This window comes from Hyperolius riggenbachi, chromosome 5 (genome assembly GCF_040937935.1).
Source record: "Hyperolius riggenbachi isolate aHypRig1 chromosome 5, aHypRig1.pri, whole genome shotgun sequence".
Lineage (NCBI taxonomy): Eukaryota > Metazoa > Chordata > Amphibia > Anura > Hyperoliidae > Hyperolius > Hyperolius riggenbachi.
The window spans coordinates 246,336,538-246,363,209 of NC_090650.1; the positions used below are offsets into that span (position 1 = coordinate 246,336,538).

At 40.8% G+C, this 26,672-nt stretch overlaps 1 protein-coding gene across 1 annotated transcript in view; it reads left to right on the forward strand.

The window, feature by feature from the left end:
• The window catches only part of LOC137518635 (cadherin-6-like), a 510,593-nt gene extending 496,530 nt beyond the window's left edge, over positions 1-14,063 (forward strand). The window contains exon 13 of the mRNA XM_068236737.1: positions 12,350-14,063. Coding sequence (XP_068092838.1) covers positions 12,350-12,840 — 491 coding nt within the window. The 3' untranslated portion in view covers positions 12,841-14,063. The remainder of the gene's footprint in view (positions 1-12,349) is intronic.
• The last annotated feature ends 12,609 nt before the right edge of the window (positions 14,064-26,672 follow it).

The following is a 26,672-nucleotide window of genomic DNA, read 5'->3' on the forward strand; positions in this document are numbered from 1 at the left end:
TCTTAAATGTTTGTTCATGATTATTTTGGGGGTCAGTTTATCCATGATTATACAAATGGGCTGCTTTGCTTCCTGCCAAACAGCCTATGCTGTCCAAGGGGAGGACGATGTGGAGGGGAAGGCAGGAAATGTACTGCTGCAGGTATCTTGATAAATATGTTATAATGCAGGGATGCCCAACTCCGGTCCACAAGATCCTCACACATTTTTGGACCAGCTCAGTTTTATTGATGGGACTGAATCAGAAAAGGTTTGGATCATCAAGTAGAACACATGTGCTATTGCTCTGCCCATTCTAAACACTGGCATGGATATGGCACTCGAGGACTGGAGTTGGGCATCCCTGTTATAAAGCAAGGAAGCTCAAGCTGCACAACAAAAAATACAAGTTGCTTATTAGAATATTATAGAACATTGCTTTATGTTAATGCTACCATGTACATAAATGTGGCTTTCCCCCCACCCCACCCTCCTCCTTCATTCAAAATGAATGCACCACTATATAAAATTTCACCTGGCAGCAAAGCACCCCATTGCATCAGCCATACTTATAAAACCACCCATGTGACACACCTAGAAAAGGTTAGACAACCAAATAGATATTATATAATCCTGAACCTTGGTACAAAAAAAACTGGTGGTGCTGGTGCCGACTGTGAAATTATGCAGCCAGCAAGGTCTCTTTTCCATGGACAGCTGCTGGCCACAAGTGCCATTCAGGTGCAATTACTTGGTCTGGTAACAACTTGCATGTCAGGTTTGACACTTGGCGTTAACCCGCGTAAAAAAAGGCTAATGCCGCATCTCAGCATTGTAAGTGTCAGGGATTGGGTGTCGATCTCTAGGGTGACAATTCGGGACTGATTGCTTAACAGACACGTTGCTAGCCTAAAGGCTAGTTACGCCTTCTTTTGTAATGGAGAGGGACAAAAAGACAATGGTGCTGTGCACAAGGAATCAGCAGGTAACTTGTTTTGAACAAGACAACAAAACTGGGTCATATCACATTACTGCTATTTCACTAACCTCTCAGCAGTCCTTCCTGTGATCTGACACTTGCAAGAGCCGTGGCACCTAATAGCAGAATTTTTTTTAAGAATCCAAGCCAGATTTGCTGGGTTACAGAGGCTCTCCATTACTCTCCAATGTTCTCCAAACTTTGCACAAAAGCAGTCAACTATGAATTCCTTATCCAAATTTGCAGGTTGTTTTACTACACTGCTAGGCATCAAGTGCTTTACAATTCAATTCACAGCTTATGGCCAAAGCTTAAAAACATGAGGATTTTCAAAAGACAACGGCTATTTTATATCTGCACCATTTCTGCAAATTTTAAGATAACTCTTTACAATGGCAGTTATTTTATGGTATTGTAAATCACAATGGTTTTCTCCTTGGAATGGCTATAAATTCAAGCAGATCTCCCTTGCCTTCATAATCTGCGTTTAGACAGCTATTGGCTAATTTCTCTCCACTCCCCAGCTACAGGTAAAATAACTGCAATTTCAAACTATTATACTTGAGTTTAAAGCAATTCTGATGTGACTAGAAAAGAGAAAAGTACTTATATTACTTCATACAGTTTGGGAAATAATTATTTGACACCCTGTTAAATTTATAAGTTTGCCCACTTACAAAGAAATGAACAGTTTATAATTTTTATGGTTGTTACATTTCACCGGAAAGAATTTCAACCAAAAATCCCCCAAAAAAACACATTACATAAAAGTTAGAAATGGATCTGCATGTCATTGAGTGAAATAAGTATTTTATCCTTCACAACACTGCCAGAATACTGGCTCTCACAGATTGGATACATGCCCATGTGGCACACAGGTTACTATCAATCAATGAATTATAGATACTCCTGATCCCAACTTGTTGTATTTATAAGGCACACTTGTCCACAGAATCTGTTTTTTTTCCCATTACAACCCATCCATCACATGGGCAAGACCAAATAGTTGTCAAAGGATGTCTGGTACAAGATTGTAGACCTGCCGAACGCTGAATTGGGCTATGACATCATTAGTAAGAAGCTTTGTGAGAAAGTGACAACTGGGGATGTGATAATTAAGAACTGGAAGAAATAGAAAATGACCATTAAACGTCTTTGGTTTGGAGCTTCATGCAACAACTGGCTTCATGAGGTCAGGATTATCATGAGGAAGGTGAGGATTTAGCCAACAACTACATGGGAGGAGCTTGTTAATGATCTGAAGGCAGTTGGGATCACACCGAGAACACCTTAGGAAACACACTACACTGTAATAGTACCAGTAGACATCTAAATGATTCAGAGAAGGCTTGAGAGAAAGTGTTTTGGTTATTTAAGACCAAAATATTTTTTTTTAACATCAGCTTGAACCACTATTTTGGAGGAAGGGAAACACTAAGTCAAAAACCGAGGTGTAAACATTTTGGTTATGGGCTGGTTTTCTGCTAAGAATACAGGAGGACTTCTCTACATTGAGTGGTCAATAGATGAAACCATGTACCATAAAATCTTGGATGAGAACATACTTCCCTCAGGCAAAACACTGAGGCTGTGTTGTGGATGGTTATGACAATGACTCAAAACATGCCGCCAAGGCATTAAAAAAGTTGCACTTAATAAAAAGCTCATTAAGGACATGGAGTGGCCAGTCTTTAGACCTTAGTCTTATAAAAAAAAATCTGTGCCTGTAAGCTGAAGCTTCAAGTTGCCAAGTGACAGCCAAGGAACCTAAAGGATTTAAGTTGGCCATACACCTATAGATTGCAACCAAATGTAGCAAAATTATATATTCCTGATCGGAGAGAGGAATCGATTCCTACTACTCTCTGCATGTACATTTTCAATACATTTTAGCTGGAAATCAAATGAAAATCAATTGAAAATTGAATGCAATGCTGCATTGCAATGTTCAGTGCAGTGCTATGGCTTGTTGATCTATACCGCCCTCCTTCTGGCCTGTCCCTGATCAATGCAAAAATTTCATCCTGTGCAATCTTGTACAATTTATGTAACTGATTGATTTTAAGGAAAAACATGATAGAAATTCTGTTCTGATATTGATCTGACATGTTGGGGCTAAAGATTTATGGCAGATTTGATCAAATTGATAAGTGTATAACCATATTTAGAGAGTTTCTGTACAGAAGAGTGGGTCAGAATCCCTTCTGAGATGTGTGTAAACCTGGTGACTAACTACAAGTAATATTTTAAAGCTGTGCTTGAGATAAAACATAACTTTTTTGTATCAAAGTTAAAAGGCCCTAATTGACCAAGTGATAAATGTGAGAACATGTGAGGATCATTGTATCCACTGTGTAAATCAGCCTGAACACAGTAGAAGGCCTGCTTGTAATGTTGCGTGTAACAAGCACACCTATATATGCACTGTAAACCTACTGGCCTGTGATCGGGTGACGCTGCTTCTATATTCATATAGCCGTTTCAAATTGGATAAAGTGTGGTCCAAAATCCCCAAGTGTAAACATATAGCTGAAGGGAAGGTAAATTATTTTTTTCTCAATACATTTTTATTACATTTTTCATAAAGAAAATATCAATTAAACAGGAATGTACAGGTTGTATTTAAATACAAGGTGATATCACAAAGGAAAGAGAGAGGGAGACAGTTAAAACAGATTGTTCAATAAAATTGTACAATTCCTGCATAATGCAACACGCGTATTACTAAACACGTCATAAGCCAAACAATAAAGAAAAGAGAAGAACAAGGTTAAACCTGAGAAGATTACTGGTAACGATGGGTAATGAGATGGTAGCAAAAGTATACAGTGCAGAACGAAGGACCAATAATCTACTGTATGTTCATTGATAGATTAAGGTAGACCCTCAGGCTTGTGGGGCAGGTAAGGTCAGTAAAACAGAGGCTCTTATAGGCTTGTTGGACCCAGTATTGTTGATTGAGAGTAAAAAACTTGCCCGTTTTGAATTTTCTTAGCAAACTCAGCAACAGTACCAGATCTATTAGCAATACTGTACTTTGTTCAGTGTGAAGGTGAAAGTGAGCTCTGGAGAGGATAGTGTGAACCTTGGGGATGTCTGTGGACTTCCAATGGGAGACAAAGTTTTGCTTAGCTGCTATTAGTACATGAGAAGGGGAAGGTCAACTAAATCTGGTACTGGTGTGTACCAATGCCTCTCTGTATATCTGGGTATATAATGTGTTTGCTACTAGATGCCTAAATTCTCCATCTAACAACATGTGGCCATTAACTAAGTTGTTCCCTCGTGAACGTTGTAGAACTCTTCCTGGCTGTCAGTACTGCTATGTACCAATGCCTCTCTGTATATCTGGGTAAGAGGGGGTATATTGTGTTTGCTACTAGATGCCTAAATTCTCCATTTAACAACATGCGGCCATTTACTAAGTTGCTCCCTCTTGAACGCTGCAGAACTCTTCCTGGCTGTCAGAGAGAAATGTGTACATTCTGTAAAACGTAATGACCATCTTCCTTTCCATGTGTGTTTTGATGGTACCATTGTCATGAGGAATCTGTACAGAAAGTCTGTTCATAGAGAGAAACAGACTTGTAAAAGGTTAGCCTAAGAACCAGAAATAGTGATGAGGATCAGAGCCAGCTAGCCTAAAGTAAAAAAATTTAATCAAGCTAAAATCTTAGAAATATGCAAATGAACACAATTTGCCTCTGGCAAACACAAAAAAATAGATTTTAAATTGAAAATGATCATCTGCATAAAATGTTGGAAAATGTATCATCCAAAAAAATGAAGAGCTTTTTGAGTAGAGTAAATGGAAGTGTCCTACATACTGAGTATGAGGAAATGATAGTCATGCATCATGGAGTTCAGTGGATGTATAGATTCCAATCTGACCTGACTTCGCATGCTTAACCACTTAATGACCACAGTGTTAACCCCCTAACGACCAGGCTGTTTTTAGCTCAGCTGGGCTGTGCAGGCTTTTCAGCCTCCTACACAGCCCAGCTATAGAGCCCAGCGATCTGACTCACCTACTTTTTTTGTCCCTACGGGGGCATGCCACCGGAGGTGTCCGATCGCTGTGGCCATTTTTTTTGTTTTTTTTTCATCAGCCTGTATAGGCTGCTTCTCCCTCCCTCCCCTCCCCTCCTCCCCTCCTCGATCCTCCATTGAACAGGACGGCGATCCGTCCTGTTCCGCCTCTCATAGGCAATCAGAGGCCGGGGATCACCGATCTCATACAATGCTGCCGGACACCGCAGCGCTGTAAAGTTGTAAACAATGGGGATTTCTTTCCCCTTTCGTTTACAAACAGCCTGCTAGCCGCGATCGGCGGTTAGCAGGCTAATCACGAAGATCCGCTCCGTGAACTGGCAGGGAACGATCGCGCATGCACTGAGCCATTCCCTGCCAAACTGCAGCTTCAGGACTTGATGCCAATTGGCGTTAGGTGGTCCTGGGGCTGCCGCCCATTGGCGTGACGCGGTCGTTAGGTAGTTAAAAGATATATGCTAAATAAAGAAACCTTGACACGTCTGTGTGCTATATAACTACATGGTAATAAAGTACTATACATGATATTATATACACTTTTCAAAAATATTTCAAGAGAACCTGAGACGAGAGGGTAAAATAATTCATACTCACCTGGGGCTTCCTCCAGCCCCATGACCACCGTTGTCTCCCTCACCATCCTCCTGGGTGCCTCAGTTCACCTGCTGTTGGCCCTAGATGAATCGCCTTTGGTTGTGTCATTTGGGCTCTTTTGCGCATGTGCAGAATAGCCCGACTGAGGCGACTGAAGGCAGATTACCGGGGCCGATATCGATGAGGTAGACAGCGGTGGCCATGGGGCTGAAGGGAGCCCAAGGTAAGTATGAATTATTTTACCCCCCTCATCTCAGGTTACCTTTAAGCTCAGCATATTGGTGCACATGGTAATTAAATGGAGCAATGATCTTGATAGCCGTATATATAGCAAACCAAAGTTTGGAGATGCTGAATGTCAGTATATTCAAGGTCTGCAAGACAACATAGAACTGTAACAGCATTTCAACTGCTTCTACAGCTGTGTTCTGTACCCATACAAGAAAATGATTTAAAAAAAAAAAATTTAGGAAAGTATCCAAAAATGACCTAGCTGGGAATCCTTCCAAGAAGACTTCTACTTTCATTGCTGCATTATAGCAGTTAAATCTATTTGCTCCTAGAAATGAACCACACAAAAAACACCAGGGCTGTGCTTCCAGCCCACTCTAAAGTTTCTCCGCTAATTTCCTTTGATTTACAGTAAGGGAGCATTTCAGTACAAAAGTGTAATTATACCATAGTCTATTTTAAGTCTGCTGTACAGTTCCTTCAATCAATGCATCTATTTAAGTATGATAGGACAATTATGTTGCAGCATCCAGACCATTAGTCATTCTTCTTTCCGTCTAGGATAAAAGAAACTGAAAATCTGCTCTGTTGGTAAATCCTTGGCTAGCATCCTTCTCTTTAAATCAGCAATAGTGATTCTCAATATCGGAAAAAAGCCTACGGAATGGTATTATTAATTGAAAGAAAAATAGAAGAACAGTATGTATTGATACCGGTTGTTAGTAGTGTAATGGTAACGTGCTAAAGTATAGTGCACAACAAATAAAGCAAGCAATTTACTACTTGAACATAGTCAACAGTTTTCTGAAACTCAGAATATACAAAGATTGCAGTAATTAGGTCTTAAGTATGAAGTACGGCTTCTCTGAAACAATATCCCAACATCACTAGCCAATCTATCAGGGCGCACAAAGCATAATAAAGAAGTGGAAGAGCGATCTTAGTACAGTAACCATTTAAACAGTAACATTATTTACCAGCATAACGGCGAAGAGAAACATGTAATTAATAAAGCAAACTATGAGAAATCTGCGGCATTGACTGAAGTTATGACGCTTAATAGATCTTATAAATTTCGTTTAGATTTTCTTTTAATTTTTGTTATCCTCTATAATAATTCCTAACTGTTCCTGCGTCATCCTTCCTGTCCCTGGCTGTGTGTACATGGGTTTTTTTGTACTGCGCATGTGCACAGTACAGACCGTTGGGACAGGATTACAATCCAGGGAGCAGGGCGGACAGGTGAGCGCGCTTGGCCGGTGCACGCGGTGGCGGCGGCGTGAAGAGCCCATTTTTAAACGGGCTTAGGTCAACTAGTTTGCAATAAATTAAGTGTAAAATTATTTTATCTTGTCATTTTCTACATATAAACTGCTAGGCCTCTGCCTTTTTTAGCAGATTTAATGATATAAAAAAGACTGCAAAATAATCAGAATGGAGCCATTCACACTTGTCATCGTGATTTGCCGCATGCACAAGTCTGCATTTACAATTTTTCCTGTATTTTTCTATTATTTTTCATGTGGTTTGCAATTTTCTTTGCGTTTGTATGCAAATGTTCATTTTTAATTGTGAATACCAATAAAGTTCATTTATATATTTATGTATGTAAATTAACTTTAAAATCGCACACGTTTTTTCATGCAAAACCACATTACCATTGATTTGCATAGAAACACACAGGTTAGGTAGTGAGTGACAGGCGCCCCCCCCCCCCCCACCTGACAGACAGCCAGCAGCGTGTCAGACCTCGATCAGTGGGCGACCCGACCAGTTAGAGCGGGTGCACGGATGCACCATGCTCTATATGCAGAAGTGATTTCACTTCCGCATATCAGCGGTGTCCGCTAGGTCCTAGCGCCCGCTCTAACTGATCGCCTGCTGATCGAGGTCTGATGCTGTTGGCTGTCTGACAGTGTCGGGGGGGGGCGTTGGTGCGGCGGCCAGGAGGGGGCAGCGGGCACCCCTGGAAATAGATTGGGGGCACCCCAGGACATGTTGGTGGCATGGGCCCCCCCACAGGTTACTAAGAGATACTATACATGACGTCATAGTAGAAAATAATCTTATTTCTCAGCATCAACATGGGTTTACTAAAGACAGGTCCTGTTTGACTAACATGCTCAGCTTTTATGAGGTAGTGAATGCTAATATGGATATTGGGAATGCTGTAGATGTGATATACTTGGACTTTGCAAAGGCCTTCGACACTGTTCCCCACAGAAGTCTGGTGCAAAAGTTGAGGATGCAAGGACTGGGGAAGAGTTTGTGTGCATGGATAGGGAACTGGCTAATGGACAGAAAACAAAGAGTTGTGGTCAATGGATCGTACTCAAAATGGGAGACTGTTAGCAGTGGGGTCCCACAGGGGTCTGTACTGGGTCCAGTGCTCTTCAATTTATTTATTAATAACCTAGTAGATGCAGTAGTGAGCAATGTTGCCATTTTTGCAGATGATACAAAATTGTGCAGAATCATCAACTCTCAGGAAGATAGTGTCATATTGCAACAGGATCTGGATAGGATGGCTATATGGGCACATACATGGCAGATGAAATTCAATGTTGACAAATGTAAAGTCATGCATTTTGGTCGTACCAATGGTCTAGCATCATACAAAATAAATGGGATACAGTTGGGAACATCAAACTTGGAGAAGGACTTAGGAGTACTCATCGACAACAAGTTAAATAATCGTACTCAATGCCAAGCCGCTGCAGCTAAAGCGAACAAAATTTTGGGATGCATTAAAAGGAAAATAAAAACTCGAGATGCTAGCATAATATTGCCCCTGTTTAACTCTCTAGTAAGGCCACATCTGGAATATGGAATTCAGTTCTGGGCACCACATTACAAGAAAGATATTGCAGTTTTAGAGCAGGTGCAGAGACGAGCTACAAAATTGATACGTGGGATGGAAGGTCTCGCTTACCAAGAAAGGTTAGATAAACTGGGTTTATTTAGTCTAGAGAAAAGACGCCTTAGAGGAGATCTAATTAACATGTATAAATACATCAGAGGGCAATATAATAGCTTGGCAGATGAGGTTTTTGTCCCTAGGCCTTCTCAAAGGACTAGAGGACATGAGCTGCGCATGGAGGAAAAACGTTTTAGCCATTTATTTAGGAAAGGGTTCTTTACAGTAAGAGTGATTAAGATGTGGAATGCATTGCCACAGGAAGTCGTTATGGCAAACTCTATACCTGCATTTAAAGGGGGCTTAGATGCTTTCCTTGCGTTGAAAGACATCCATGGCTACAATTACTAGGTTATGCCTAATGATGTTGATCCAGGGATTTTATCTGATTGCCATCTGGAGTCAGGAAGGAATTTTTCCCTTTTGGGGCTAATTGGACCATGCCTTGTGGGGGGTTTTTCGCCTTCCTCTGGATCAACAGGGGTATGTGGGGGACGGGCTGGAGTTGTACTTTGTACTGGTTGAACTCGATGGACGTATGTCTTTTTTCAACCAAAATAACTATGTAACTATGTAACTATGTAACAGTAGGGCTAGCGACACCCATGACGGTTTCAGAGAAAAGTGAAGGCACACAAATTCCAATGAGTGTAAAAGCAGTCTAAACTGTGGAAAGAGAGGATATCCTCCTTAGTGCATTATTATTATTATTATTATTATTATTATTATTGATTTGTAAAGCGCCAACATATGAAAATGTATAATGCTTTTTTTATAGGCCATAGTTTGATTAAGGCCAGTGTAGCAATAACAATCACTGCTCACTGCAGAGATGGACAGCCCATAATAATAATAAAAGGTATAAAATAGGCAATCTGAAGTAGATTTACTGGGCTGGACAATCACTTCACTTCAAGGACTATCCTTTGTAGTAAAATAGAATCTTTCCTCCTGCAATGTCAAACATATCAAAGGAACCGTGCTACAGTCAGATCACAAGGTTGAACAAATTCTTACTGAAAATGAGTAGTAAGAGTTATCAAGGGATTATTTAAGGTAATGTTAAAGGATAGCTGACATTATAACTAAATGAATCTATATTGTGAACCATTACATAATCCATAATAATACCCCCATTATTTTTTAGCAGACAATCTTCCTATCCACAACTGGGGACCTAGCAGTGGGCAGCAATATGAGTGTTCATTGTGTGCAGCCTATGTAGGTGTATCATTTTTTTTCATTAGGATAAACTAGTAAACCCCCAATTTTCAAAAGAATCATAAGTGTGCGGACACTGTGGGTTAGAGAGCACTGACTGACAGCACTGTGGAGTAGCTGCTGGCACCGGCATTCTGAGTGGTGGTGGCATGAAACTTTGCACGTCACCCCTGCCTGAAGTTTGCACTTAAGTCGGTGATTGTCATGTTGTGAGTGGCGGCTTAGTCAATGTGGTCTGTGGAAGTTGTGGTGTGTGCAGGCTTTGGTGTGCGCCCACACAGGCTTTGCATAGTGACCTGGCGGTGGAGTGCATTCGTGCATAATTTCATCCTTTGTTTAGTATGTAGGATAAGAAGCATGTAATGAACCAGCTTGTGTAGACCTCACTGTGCTCTTCAGGGAATACATGTGCAAAACATTCTGCTTGCCATTTGGTGTCATCTTGTACCATGTGCTTTACAGGCTGCTAACTGCACGTTATTACAATCAGCAACATTTTTTTTTATCAGAATCAATAGTACATGTTGCCATACAGCACAGATGTCAAACACCATTTTATGTGGCCTCAAATCTGCATGATTGCAAGCAGTGAAAGAAAGGAGGAAATTCATCCATGCTGTATACATGTGTTTGTACTGGTAGACTTTGATATTTCCATGGAGATGGCAGGCCATTGCACATGAATGTACACACATCATTTTTTGACTTGTGCACATGTGTACCATTTTATCTTTTTCATTCATTTTCTGGTAGAGTGACATATTTTAGGGACAGTGCCCATCCTTACATTTTTTATTTCTCCAAATACATACATCCTCCCCATTTCCCATCATGATTTGTCTTATAGGTCTACTGTTTGCGCATATTGGCAGCATGCATTTAAAAGAATGGCTTCTTTGCCCTTCCTGTCCATACCACTGAAAGCTGCAAGCAAGCATTCTTTTTAAGTGAGATAGCCGTTAACAGTTTGGAGCACCTCCTCCCCCCCCCCCCCCCTTCTCCCACGGGCCTGGTTATCCCACAATACACATATAGCTACCGGTGCGCTGCAAGAGCAGATTTGTGGAGCACAGTATACAGCACAGATTGTTGCTTTCCATCTCCACCTTTCTTTTACTGAAGATCCCAGCACACCTCCTCCTTATCCAGAGGAGCACATCAGTGCAATGGCCATGTAAAGGAATTGCACCTTTTTTAGCGTGCTCACTAGAGACCCCTCCTCCGTTACATTTTAATAACCAATGTGGCCCACAAATAAGACCATATTTCAGATTTGGGCCTTTTATATGATTGAGTTTGACACCCCTGCCCCACACAGTTCTGTTTTGCTCTATGCAAGTTGCAAGTCATCAGTCACCATCTGACCCGCTCCAGATCCAATGGGGATTTTCCAGCACTTTGAATTGCATGTCTGAATCTATGAAAGATTGTTTATCAGTTCTTAGAGAAGCAGGAGGTTTCAAACAGATTTGACAACTATTGTTGCATGTGCCTAAAATCATTTTGGACCTGCCCTAAATATGCGACTGCCTGAGTAATGGCACAGTTACATGGAGGTTTGGTAAATACACTATTCTTAGGGTCCTTTAGCTTGATTTAAATTATGTTCTTCTTGGGATGTATAAAAAATGAGCATGTATATTGTAATTATTCCCCATTCCAATGTTTTGTATTGGTACATGCAGTTTAGTCACCCTGTAGCCAACCATTAAGAAATGTTCCTTGGATAGGAAAACCGTGTACAAATGGAATAGTCTGAATCAGGTTTACCATAATTCTGCAAGCTTTTAACACCATATATGAACAAATCTAGCCAAGATCTGATAACATATGTATGACTTCCACTGGGTTGTGAATGTCTCGCCAGCGTTATATCAAACCACAACAAAAAAAAAGCTAAAAGATTAGTGAAATAGCAATCATGTTATTACACTTGTGTGTGGACCTACAGCAAGATTTGTTTTGCAGCTACATGTGCATGACTGCAATCACACAGCAGCTTTTTTACTAACCTCCCAGCATTCCTCACTATAGTTGGATATAGGCTGGGTAACGGTCACAGACCTTTCCACCCAAGAGGAGATGGCATGTATTTGTATTGAGTCCTAGCCAGTACCTCCATAGAGGAGCCTCAGTGTCTCCATGTGCATTATTCAGATATCTCTGTCAAACCATCTAATTTTGTATATTAGTCTATTTTACTTGTTTAGAAGAAGAGCTGAAAAGGATGGAAAACAAATTTCTCAGGGCTCATTAATATAAGAATGTTTGTTTCATATCTCTGAAAGCTGTTTTTGTATTGTAGATCCTATCATTATGTAATTGCATTCAGCATAGCATTATGCAATACAATAATGTACTCTTGGTTTAATTTGCAGTGACGGTGGTACTGTTTGCCGCTTTAAGACGGCAGAGGAAAAAAGAACCTTTGATTGTTTCCAAAGAAGACATAAGGGATAACATTGTGAGCTACAATGATGAAGGCGGTGGAGAGGAGGACACTCAGGCCTTTGATATCGGCACCTTGAGAAATCCTGAAGCCATAGAGGACAACAAATTGCGCAGGGATATTGTTCCAGAAACACTCTTTTTTCCACGTCGAACTCTCGCAACAAGAGACAACACTGATGTCAGAGATTTCATTAACCAAAGGTTGAAGGATAATGACCTGGATCCAACAGCACCCCCTTATGACTCTTTAGCAACATATGCATATGAAGGAAATGGTTCGGTGGCAGAGTCCCTGAGTTCCCTGGAATCTGTCACCACAGATGGCGATCATGACTATGACTACCTGAGTGACTGGGGGCCACGTTTTAAAAAACTAGCAGACATGTATAGTGGTGCAGACAGTGACAAAGACTCATAATACATTGCCTTTTTTTTGTTTCCATTTTGGAAAAGAAATCAGCATTTAAAAATGAGGATAAACTACTCGGGTGGCTCTGTAACTGGGTTACCTGCATATCCAATTGTTTAATATTTGAAAATTGTGCAGACTTATTGTCGGAGACTTTTTATAGTACACTTTATGAGCTTCCAAGAGGCATTTTTCATTTGTTGCATTGCTTTTTTATATATTACCACATTTTAGTCAACCCTTTTTATCTAATCAGTCTTATAAACACTAGGAAAGGGAGGGGAGCAATATTTGTACACAATCTACTCTTATTAAACTATTTGTTTCAGTTCCTATAACCATTCACTCGTTCCTTTGTGCACCAGCTGCAATGGAACTCACTAAAAGTCATGTGATCATGATATGGGGAAGATTTTTGAATATAAACGTTATTGGTTAGGCTAAAAGCCGTTAACATGTATTCAGTTACTGTAAGAGGTCCTATCTTGGTACCCAGTGGTTATGCTTGCAGATGTCACTAGAAAAGTAAAAAAACTGAAAGTGGATCTGACATTTAATGCTTTTTAACTTGTTATGGGCAAATGTATTAGTACTGGTTTTGGCAAGCTTCACCTTTGACATTGCTGTGCCTCTGATTTTGCTGTGTCTACATTTGAAAAGAAGATCAACCTGAACTTTTTTCACATTCTGAAATTTCAGTTATTCCATCAATGAGGGGAACAAAGATCCGCTCCTATCTCTTTACTATCCACAAGAAGACAATACCAGCTGTCAACTGTAAAACTTTGAGAAATACAAAAATAGGTTGACACTGTCTCTGTTCTGAACATCGCCAAAAGTGTTGTAGAATTCTATACAGATGTAACAAGGTTCTGATGCCAGGAAATTTCACATTAAGATGCGGGAATAGGCAAGAGCATTGTCTATCTTTTTTATATTGTTCTAGATAAAAAATAGCGGTAGAGGTCCTGTAAGAAACTTAACACGATACACGTACTGCAGTTTATATACACCAAAAATCTTAAATATTGTTGCTGTATAACTTGATTACTGTGTTAAAGAGTGAAACCTCTTGGACAGGCTTGTTCTGAATGTTAAAAAAAAAAAATCTGGGATGTGAACATTTTTATGACCATAAATGCGACCATACATGTTATCTACTGATCAGTGTTATTTTCAGCTATTTGGTAATGATTTCAGTGTATTTTTTTTGTTTTATTTAAATAATTATAAAGCCGTTGTTTTGATATAAACTGTGTAGTTAAATTAATTGAGTTTGCTTTTGAATGGGTTTTGTCAGGTTTATTTACATAAAAAAATGGTAACGTATTTATCTGCAATACTCACTTCTACCGGTACATTGTCCACTGGAGGCCTGATTTATTAAATAAATCACAGGCCCTTCAGGTATTATAAAGGATCTTACGACAGGATCACATCAAAGGCTTCTTCATGCTGTTATTGGCCTGCCAGTTTTCCCTTTATGCATACTGAGGTGAACCTGAACTTAAAGTGGACCTGAACTCTCTTGCACAGGACAAAAGGAAAATGTAGAGAAATGCACCCTGAATGTATTTAGAGAGTTTAGCCTGTTTAATTCCCCTCATTTGTGTGTAATCACAAGTTGTAATTTGATCCTCACCTGTGCCGCATGACTTCCTATGGCAGCTCAGCTAGAGTTGAGCTGAAATTTTCGTAATTTCGCATTACTAAAATTACGCATCCGAAATTTGCGATTACGATGCGAAATTACAGTAGCGTAATTGCCATTAAAATCGTAATTGAAAATACCGTAAGCGTAATTTTCAACGCGTAATTTCGCGTTTCGTTCATGCCGTAATTTCGCATTAAACGCTACCGTAATTTCGCGTTAAACCGTAACGCTCCGCATAATATAAAAAAGCCGCCGACTTTAAGGGTTAATAGCAAAGCCCCCTTAAATGCTAAGAGCCTCAAATTTGGAGAATATATTAAGGAGATCAGGAGGAATAAGAGGAAAAAAAATTTTTTCAAAAAGACCTTATAGTTTTTGAGAAAATCGATGTTAAATTTTCAAAGGAAAAATGTAAACATTTAAAAACCCGCCGACTTTAACGGTTAATAGCAAAGCCTGCTTAAAGTTTAGGAACACCAAATTCCCAGGGTATATTAAGGGGATCAGTGGGAATAAGAGGAAACATTTTTTTTCAAAAAGACCTTATAGTTTTTGAGAAAATCGATTTTTAAGTTTCAAGGGCGAAAATGTCTTTTAAATGCAGAAAATGTCAGTTTTTTTTGCACAGGTAACAATAGTGTATTATTTTCATAGATTCCCCCAAGTGGGAAGAGTTTTACTTACTTCGTTCTGAGTGTGGGAAATATTTAAAAAAAAACGACATGGGGTCCCCCCTCCCAGACCTCTTTAACCCCTTGTCCCCCATGCAGGCTGGGATAGCCAGAATGCGGAGCACCGGCCGCGTGGGGCTCCGCACCCTGACTATACCAGCCCGCATGGTCCATGGATTGGGGGGTCTCGGAAGGGGAGGGGCAGCCAAGCTTTCCCCTCCCCCTCCGAGCCCTTGTCCAATCCAAGGACAAGGGGCTCTTCTCCACCTCCGATGGGCGGTGGAGGTGGAGGCCGCGATTTCCTGGGGGGCAGGTTCATGGTGGAATCTGGGAGTCCCCTTTAAAAAGGGGTCCCCCAGATGCCCACCCCCCCTCCCAGGAGAAATGAGTATAGAGGTACTTGTACCCCTTACCCATTTCCTTTAAGAGTTAAAAGTAAATAAACACACAAACACTTAGAAAAAGTATTTTAATTGAACAAAAAACATAACCACGAAAAAAGTCCTTTAATATTCTTAATTAACCATTAATACTTACCTGTCCCTTTAAATAAATGATCCCTCGAAATAGCCTCGGAAATGTTCTATCAGTTACAATGTTCCTTTTGATTTGAAGGAACCCCATTGGTCTGCTAAGGACCAATGGGGCTCCTTGGAGCCAAAATACAAAGATGCTTCTCAGAGCTCTGAGCTATATAGCTCAGAGCTCTGTCGGGAATGTGTGCAGCGCAGACGTGTATGCGGCGGCGGCGAGTGACGTCGGGTGCGGCGTAGTTACAATGTAACAAAGTTGTTACATTGTAATAACTTTGTTACATTGTAACTGATAGAACATTTCCGAGGCTATTTCGAGGGATCATTTATTTAAAGGGACAGGTAAGTATTAATGGTTAATTAAGAATATTAAAGGACTTTTTTCGTGGTTATGTTTTTTGTTCAATTAAAATACTTTTTCTAAGTGTTTGTGTGTTTATTTACTTTTAACTCTTAAAGGAAATGGGTAAGGGGTACAAGTACCTCTATACTCATTTCTCCTGGGAGGGGGGGTGGGCATCTGGGGGACCCCTTTTTAAAGGGGACTCCCAGATTCCACCATGAACCTCCCCCCCAGGAAATCGCGGCCTCCACCTCCACCGCCCATCGGAGGTGGAGAAGAGCCCCTTGTCCTTGGATTGGACAAGGGCTCGGAGGGGGAGGGGAAAGCTTGTCTGCCCCTCCCCTTCCGAGACCCCCCAATCCATGGACCATGCGGGCTGGTATAGTCAGGGTGCGGAGCCCCACGCGGCCGGTGCTCCGCATTCTGGCTATCCCAGCCTGCATGGGGGACAAGGGGTTAAAGAGGTCTGGGAGGGGGGACCCCACGTCTTTTTTTTTAATATTTCCCACACTCAGAACGAAGTAAGTAAAACTCTTCCCACTTGGGGGAATCTATGAAAATAATACACTATTGTTACCTGTGCAAAAAAAACTGACATTTTCTGCATTTAAAAGACATTTTCGCCCTTGAAACTTAAAAATCGATTTTCTCAAAAACTATAAGGTCTTTTTGAAAAAAAAATGTTTCCTCTTATTCCCACTGATCCCCTTAATATACCCTGGGAATTTGGTGTTCCTAAACTTTAAGCAGGCTTTGCTATTAACCGTTAAAGTCGGCGGGTTTTTAAATGTTTACATTTTTCCTTTGAAACTTTAACATCGATTTTCTCAAAAACTATAAGGTCTTTTTGAAAAAAATTTTTTTTCCTCTTATTCCTCCTGATCTCCTTAATATATTCTCCAAATTTGAGGCTCTTAGCATTTAAGGGGGCTTTGCTATTAACCCTTAAAGTCGGCGGCTACCTAACATTGATACATGCGTCAACTTTTCCGCTTCGGGAGCATGACCATACGCATTAATTTCGTAATACCCGTTGCAATGCGAAAATTACGCTACAATTACGCTTACGCGAAATTTCGCGAAATCCTTCTTCATTACGATTATGTACTTACGGCCATAAACGTAATTACACTAATTACGCGAAATTTCGCGAAATCGTAATTACTCCATTACGCTCATCTCTAAGCTCAGCAGATAAGCCCATTTAAAAAGCACAGGTTGTAAACAATATGTCTGTGTAACGATTGTGGAACCTGCTTCGTGATCAGCGCACAACGCATGCGCTGATACGGCGGAAATCCTCCACAAGCGTATAATTGCAGGAACCCAGCAAAAGGTGCTACGCACCCGTATAGGGAAATTCCTGTCGGCAGATGGCGTTGTGGAGTGCAGAGGAACCAATCCTCTGTACCTCCACAAATGCCAGACAGGAATTGTACGAAGCGCAGAACGCAATCGCGAGAGAAGCGATTGCAAATGAGAACGAGCAAAGGGACAGGTTGTATGTGTGTGCACCAAACTAGTCATCAACCCGCGACGGTGCACACACCACAGCAGATAAGAAGTAGGAACGCGATCGCGAGAGGTGCGATCGCCAGACGTGACACAAGGCTACAGCAAGGCGGAGCACGAGAGTAGCAAAGGCACAGCAAATCATACAATGAGGAGATACGGAAAATAACAAACGCTAGCTAACCGCGAACACCGCACTCATTCGCAACAGTGCACGGGGTTATGCGCGGTCTCCACGTGATAAGCACAATAGAGACACGCACGCCTAACTAACCATCGACAGACAAACATGAAACAGAGGACGCGAACGCTTGCTTAATGGTTACCTCACCGAGCCTCCAGCAAGCGTTCGTAGCAGACAAGACAGACACACAAAAACAGGGACAAGCGAGAGATAGGATCCACAGCACTAGCGAAAGTGGCTAGCGAAGACAGAACAGAAGGATCCACAGTACTAGCGCAGGATGCTAGTGCGATCCAGGTACAGAGTAGCAGAACAGAAGGATCCACAGCACTAGCGCTAGGCGAGTGCGATCCAGGCAGACAGAGTAGCAGAACAGAAGGATCCACAGCACTAGCGCAGGATGCTAGTGCGATCCAGGAAGGCAGAACAGAAGGATCCACAGCACTAGCGGAAAGTGGCTAGCGCGATCCAAGGAGACAGAACAGAATGATCCACAGCGCTAGCGCAAGATGCTAGCGCGATCCAAGTGAGACAGATCAGAAGAGATAGCTGATAGCAACCGCTGCACCAGCTATACTCCAAGAACAGAGATCAGAACGATTTCCTGTCGACCACCGCTGGGACAGGACAATCGCAATAGAACAAACAAAACAGATAAGCAATCCTAACTGCACTAGAGAAACCTGCCTAGCGCAGTTTCAGGAATTACTCTAAGCTGATCTTTAGCAAAGAGTAAGGCTGACACTCCTCCAGGAGTGTTTCACAGGAAGGAATCCTTATGACCAGCCCAGCATTGAGGGAAACACATAGTACTTATAGTACACGCCTCCAATAACTGTGGCCAGGCAATTTGCATGAAAACGTATGCAAATTCCTCAGCAAGCACAAACTGCAAAACTGACAGAAGCTCTCCTTTCCAGAGTCCTGCAGCATGCAAACCTAAACAATGGTCAAAAAGCTGCCTGCCTGCACAGGCAGCTGAGCAATTCATTACAGTCTGCTTCCAGGAATCGGGAAATAGAAACTGTGTGCAAATTTATTTTAGGATTTGTATCAGCTGTAACAAAGTAATGTTTTTTTAAAAGTTATTATGCTGTTGTGTATCTTTTAGAGCAGAGAGGAGTTCTGAGTTTAGGTCCACTTTAAGGACAGCTGAAGTGAGAGGGATATGGAGGCTGCCATATTTATTTCCTTTAAAACAATGCCAATTGCCTGACTTTCCTGCCTCTAATACTTTTAGCCATAGACCCTGAACAAACATGCAAATCAAGACTGAAATTTGACTTGATTTACCACATGCTTGTTTCAGGTTTGTGATTTAGACACTACTAATGTATGAAAGATAAGAAGGACACCAGGCAACTGGTATATCCCTCTCACTTCAAGTGTCCTTTACATGCAGAAAAAGTACAGGTAAAACATGATCAGTCTTACCTACCAATCTCCGGGGTCAGCGTAAAAAAAAAAAAAAACGGTCTATTGGACCACAGATAGTGATGATCGTAATCAGCTAAGTACAATTACGTGAAATTTCACGTAAATGTTCGCATTTACGACTATACGTAATTACGATTTGTAAATTCAGGTGATTTCATATACACATTTGTAATCTCATGTACATTTTTGTGTAATTTTATGGCGACTTTAGCAGTGAATAGCAAAGCCTCCATGCATGCTATTGACACCAAAAGTGCTAAAAAAATTTAAGGAGAATACTGGGAATTAGGTTAAAAAATTATTTTTCAAAAAAACCTTGTAGTTTTTGACAAAAATCGAGGAAAAATGGTTTTTAAACTCAAAAAAGACCATGTTTCCTTTGCATTTTTAAAAAACTACAATCATTTCGAAAAAAAAAAAATGTTTTGACTTGTTCCCAGTATTTCCTTTAACATATATATCAATTTTGGTGAGGATAGCATGTATGGGGGCTTTGCTCTTCTTAACCACTAAAGTTGGCACAAAATTAGGGATGATTAAATTTACGTGCTAAATTTATTGCGATTTTTCCCGAAATTGTGCACTAAAATGTTGCATCTTAATGGCGAATTACGGTGCAAAATTTGTGCTCATCACTAGCCACAGAGGATCCCATTATATATGTTGCACTTCTGAGTAATGGAAGTGGAAACTCATCCTGTCTAATAGCATCCTCTGACATCACAAGAAGAGGTTGTAGCAGTGCCAAGTGGAAGGAGAAGGAGAGAATACCACTGCTGAACCTTCTAACTTGTTTGGTGGACCTGCATGGGTTCATGGGAGACTTGGTTTTTATACCAGACATTATACATGATCAGTGAGATTTTTCTGATAATAGACATTTTGCTGAAACTTACCGTATATGCATGTCGGCAGTGGACCAATTAAAAACTGCAGCATTTGATTGTTCTCTACCAGCAGACAGATTTCAATCACATTTGGAACAACTCAACTGATTACCTGTAGCTGACACACAGAAAGTTGCAAGCAAGGCTGCAGTATAGGTTTGCTTTAACCTGGATCTGCTGTCACAGAGATGAGACAACTCTACTTACCTAGAGGCCCTGCTAAAATCCATAACCATTTTAGTTGTATTGGAAATTGTTTTTTGATATATATTTGATATCTTGAGCATTAAATCGCAGCAATGTTCTGTTTCCTGCTGCCTGGCAGAAATTCCTAAACAACGTTTTGACTTTTTTGGCCCCCATTCCCCAAAAAGAACAGTAAAACGCAGTCAGTTCAGTACGGGAGAGGAAAGCATATATTATATATGAATTTGTCATTTCGGTACACACACTGAAGTACCAAAATAGAATTTAGACCTACTTTTATCTTAGCTATTCTGCTTGCCCTATGGGGGGGGGGGCAGAAATATTTAGGAGACTGCCCATGGTGTTTACTTTGCCTTCACATTGCCTTTTCCACTTGCTTCTGTAGCTGTTTTTCATAAGCTACACACATTTTGTAAAAGTTGTTTTTCTTATTTTCACTGCCATTCATAATGTTACCATCTTGACCAGTGAGCAACTCAGGAGCTGGAGTGATATGATGATATAATCTCATTGTGTTGTGCTCCATAAGCATACAGTTGGTGATCTGAAACCTGACCTGAGGTACATAACAGGCCTGCAGGCTTTATGATAAGGCTATGTACACACACTAGATTGGTGTCCCCTGAAATGTTTTTTCTTGACCATGTTAGCTGATAGTCTAGAACTGATCAGGTGTTTCCTGAAAAAGGTTACCTCTCCTTCGGCAATTTGTATAATACAGTGGATGTAGAAAAAAATCAAGCCCCCTCAAAACAGTCACATTTTGTTGCTATCACTGAGATGGATAAATTATCATTCTTCCAATTAAGAATACCCATACAGCTCATGGTGACCCAGAACTGCTTGGAAAGTTTAAATGGCTAAAATTATTATTATTATTATTATTATTATTATTGATTTATAAAGTGCCAACATATTCCGTGGCGCTGTACAAAGTAAGAAGCAAACATGGGGTACATAATAATACAGACAATGGTGTATACCAATATACAAGATACATAATTAGTGACAAAATACAAAGAATGATACAAAATACAAAATACAGAATTGGTAATGACAGTGATAAAAGTAACATGATGAATAAAATGTATAATGATTTCCAAAACACAAAAGGGGGAGAGAGCTTACAATCTAAAGGGAATGGGGGGAAACAAGAGGAGGGGTAGTATGCAACAAATATATAGAGGCTGTGGCCCATATGCAATTACTTTTCTCCTGTATTTTCTCCTAGGTGATAAGTTTTCATCTTCTTTTTAAAATAACTTTCCAGCACTTTTCAACTGAAAAAGTGATGAGACGTAAGTGCAAAAGTACTATCAAAATTATTTGGAGTATTTTCTTGCTTGCTGGTGGCTTAGCAGGCATTTATTGACACATTTAAAAATATCACCTAGGAGAAAACTCAGGTGAAAAAGTGAATTGCATATGGCCCTGTGTGTTTTAGGATACCTAGTAGGATTGCAATTTGGTCTTAGGACAAAGGGAAGTGGCCTAAGGTAGCACATATGCTTGTCGGAAAAAAAATGTGTTTTTAGAGAGCGTTTAAAGGTAACAAAGGTTGGCGAGTGACGGATGTGTTGTGGGAGCGCATTCCAGAGGAGGGGTGAAGCGCGTGCGAAGTCTTGTAAACGTGAATGTGAGGAGGTGATTCTAGAGGAGGACAACAGAAGATCATGTGCCGATCTGAGAATGCGATTGGGTTTGTATCTGGTAATTAGTGAGGATATGTACCGGGGAGAGAGATTGTGGAGAGCTTTGTAGATTAGGGTTAGGAGTTTGAACTTGATCGTCTGGTTAATTGGCAGCCAGTGAAGAGCTTGACAAAGAGGGTCAGCAGAGGAAGATCGAGAAGAAAGATGAATGAGACGAGCAGCTGAGTTCAGTACCGACTGGAGTGGGGACAGTCTATTAGAAGGTAGTCCACAAAGTAGTATGTTGCAGTAGTCCAGACGAGAAATTATAAGAGCATGTATTAACATTTTAGTTGTGTCTTGAGTGAGAAAAGGACGGATGCGAGATACCTGTATGTTTTTGAGTTGGAGATGGCAGGAGCTGGTTATGGAGTGAACATGAGGAATAAAAGAGAGAGATGAGTCGAATATTACCCCCAAGCACCGACCTTTGGGTACTGAAGTTATGGCAGTGTTATTAAAATTTATTGTTACTTTAGGCAGAGAGGTGGACAGAGACGGTGGAAAAATTATTAGTTCTGTTTTACTCATATTAAGTTTTAGGAAGCGAGAGGACATGAAGGAGGATATAGCAGACAAGCAGTCAGGAACACGTTTTAGGAGTGAGTTAGGGTCTGGGGCAGAGAGGTACAGTTGTGTATCGTCTGCATACAGATGGTATTGAAACCCGAATGAGTTGATTAAGTCACCAAGACCGTGCATGTAGATGGAAAAGAGGAAAGGTCCAATGACAGAGCCTTGGGGAACCCCGAGAGACAATGTATGAGGAGAAGAGATCTGATCTGAGTAGAAGACTGTGAAGGACCTTCCAGAGAGGTAGGAAGATAACCATATGAGAGCAAGGCCCTTTATTACTACATTTGAAAGTATTTGTAAGCGTAAGGTGTGGTCGACAGTGTCAAATGCTGATGACAGGTCAAGAAGGATGAGTATGGAAAATTGACCTTTGGATTTGGCTGTAAGAAGGTCATTGGCCACTTTGGTAAGGGCTGTTTCCGTGGAGTGGTTAGAGCGAAAGCCAGACTGGAACTGATCAAGTAGGGAGTTAGCAGATAAATAATGGCTTAATTCTGCAATTCTGCGTTACAAGTAGTTTGGATGTAAATGAGAGAAGTGACACTGGGCGGTAGTTGTCAAGTGTGGTAGGATCTAGAGATGGTTTTTTAAGTAGTGGTGTCACAACAGCCTTTTTGAGTGAGGACGGAAAGATGCCAGTGGAGAGGAACAGGTTAAATAGCGATGTTAGTGCAGGCATGAGAGATGAGGATAGCTGCGGAATAAAATGGGAGGGAATAAGATCCAAAGAACAGGTGGTTAGATTAGCTTTGGAAATTATAGAGGAGAGAGAATGTTCAGAGAGAGGAGAGAAGGCAGTTAGAGAGCAGTCAATGAGAGGTGTGGAGGTGAGATTTGAGGGCTGCATGGAGAATTCACTTCTGATTTTGTCAATTTTATCAGTGAAGTACGTTGCAAATTCTTCAGCTGATAAGCAAGATGAAGGAAGAGGGGGATGGAGAACGGAGTTGAAGGTGCTGAACAAGCGTTTTGGATTGTGTAAATGAGCGGATATTAGGGAAGAAAAATAGGACTGTTTTGCCACAGAGAGTGCATTTATGAAGTTGTTCAAGGCTATTTTATATGAGATAAAGCCCTCACTTGTGTTACTTTTCCTCCAACGCCGCTCTAGAGCATCTTTTTAACTGTTTAGTGGTTTTGGTCATCCAGGGTTGGCGACTGACACGGTGAGGGGGGGGGGGCAAAGTCATCCATGACTTTTGTAATGGAGCTGTTGTAGTGTATAGCAGCTGTGTTTGGGTCAGTGAAGGATTGTGTGAGGAGGGGTGCCAGGGCATCAGAGACAGTTTGAATGTCTAGATTGCGATAGTTTCTTTGAGTATGTGAGCATGCTTGTGCCAGGGTGGTAGGAAAAGAGGAGGAGAGAGAGAAGTTAAGTAGGTTATGGTCAGAGAGTGGTAGTGGTTCATTAGTAAACTCAGTGACAGAACAGAGACGAGTGAATACAAGGTCAAGCGTATGGCCATCAGTGTGGGTTGAGGTAGAGGACCACTGAGACAATCCATAGGAGGAAGTGAGTGATAGAAGTTTGTTGGAGACAGTGTTATTGGTGTCAATAGGAATGTTAAAATCACCAATGATGATGGTAGGGATGTCAGAGGATAGGAACTGGAGAAGCCAGGCAGAGAAATGATCTAAGAAAACAGAAGCAGGGCCTGGAGGGCGGTAAATAACTGCAATTTGGAGGTTTGAGGGAGAGTATAGTCGGACTGCATGAACTTTAAAGGATGGCAGGGAGAGAGAAGGAATACGAGTGAGAGGCTTGAAGGAGATTGCCCACACCACCACCATGTTTATTCCCACTTCTAGGAGTGTGGCTAAAGTGGAAACCTCAATAGGAGAGGGCGGCAGGTGAGACTGTGTCAGAAGGGGTCAGCAAGGTTTCAGACCACAGAGACCAAAGAGCCCTCTTTCTAAAAAGCAATGCTGAATATAAATTTGCCTACTTAAAACAAAAGATATTCGCAATAGTTAAACTTTTTGTGAAATGCTGGTGGATAGATGTGACTCTGTAAAATGTATAAACTATAGGCTTTCTACATACCAGTGGTTCTAGATGTGTGCCTGGCTGGCAGGGGTATGAGAGAGATGACTTGCATATTTGTGAGTCATGGGAAACTAAAGTTGTTCACTTAAAGCTTTAATTATTGCAAATACCTTCTGTTTTAAGAAGACATTTTTATATTCAGTGTTGCTTTGTAGTAAGTGGGCTGTTTGGTGTCTTTAAGCCCCTTATTCCTTCTTATTGGTTCTGGGTCACCATGAGCTGTTTGAGTAGTCCATAGTACTGATCCAAACCCTATCCCATAGAGCAATATCAATCCATGCCATACACCAATGAAAATCTGAAATAGGCTGTATGCATGTTGGATGGATGTAGCTCTGTAAAATGTATATGCTATAAGCTCACTATACATCAACAGCTCTAGATGTGTGCATGACTTTCATGGGTATAAAGAGATAATTTACATATATGGGAGTGATGCACCATAGGAAAACATACTTGCTTACTTACAGCTGATTTATTGCAAGTGCTTTCTGTTTTAAGGCAGCAAAATTATATCTTTCTTCTAAAAAATACTTGCAAACTTAATCAGGTGTAGCTAATCATCTGCACACCAGATTAATTGGCTTCATCAGGGGATGAAGGGCACACACCTGAAACATGTAGTAGGATTGCTCTTATTATGTCGCTAAGCAGTAGCCTGTGTTTTCCTACCTAATAAATGGAGCTTTACTACTATTAGCTAACAGCTAAAATGGCACAGATGATTTGGGTGGCGCCATAGGCCGTAATGTAAATTGTGGCTATGGCGATGCTCAGTGACTAAATTGGCCGCCAGCAATAGCCATAGCACAAATTAGAAAACCCAGGGTAATTCGGCCACCATCAATAGCCGGAGCCTGAATTAGGTGTCCCTGTGAGCTGCTACAACTCAGTGGGGGAATAGTTTTTACGCCAGGCAGACGTTTGGCTACAGAAGGATGAGTCATCTTTAGGCTTCACCCTGCGCTCAAATTTGCCCTCGGCAATTTTACATGTACGCACCTGAAGGGGTCATAAAAGATGGTTTTTGGGTAACATTTGCCCAGGAAATGGACCTACTATCATAAGAACAGTACAGTGATCTGGGATGTGAGATTGTAGCTTTTACAATACAGATGACATTCACATCTGAGAGGTGCAATAATATTTTGTCTGGAGTTAACATTCAGATGAGGAAGCCCCATTATATTATTTGAACAGAGACACAAGGACAAGGACAACACTCTTGTATTTGGTTATACGAGAGTGTTATTACCAGGCTGTCTGCCTTTTCTGATTTCAATACAATACCATATTTAAACAAATAACAATGTTTTCATTAATCAAGGAAAATTAACTGTTTAGCGTTGTGTTGTTTTGGTTTAATCAAGCAGCCTTTTCCGAAGCTCAACGTGGCTTTTACAGCATCAGGTGCCCATTACGGCATTATCGCCATTAATGAAACGCTAACTGGAAAAGCCTTTTACACTTTCACTGCTGTGGGGAAAAAAAACGTTTTATGGACCTATAATCTCAACCTTTCCAAAAGCAGCGCTTAGTTTCATAGCACTTAATTTTTTGATGCTGTAAATTCATTTTATTGCAGTTTTAATTAAATTGCCCAGAATATGCACTGAACATAGGATTTATATATACCGAAATGTGGCAACCTTCCAAGGCCCCTCTAGCTGTTCCAGTTCTATACTATAAGGTCACCCTTGTATTAATGAATCAGAATGTGCATGGCTCCTACGCAGGCATATCTGTGAGAGTGACAATGATTATTTACTGAAGCAGGTTTACTCAAGCCTTCCACAGACATCTTCTCGCTCCCAAGCTGACATTCTTAATCACATTAATATGTCTACAAGCATCCAAAGCCAAAACAGATGTCTTTGACACTAAATAAGTTGGGCACTGTACTTTATTTTAAAGAATCCCAAAGGTAATTTATACAGTTTAAGTGGAAAGCAGAAGACTATCAGTTAAAAAATAGAGCAATATCTGATAGCATTATGTGCGTCTCATGTAGCACATTGCGTATGATGTACACTGTACTTAGAGTGACGAACAATATCACCCCGGCCATTGCATGACTTTTTGAAATTGCAATAATAAAT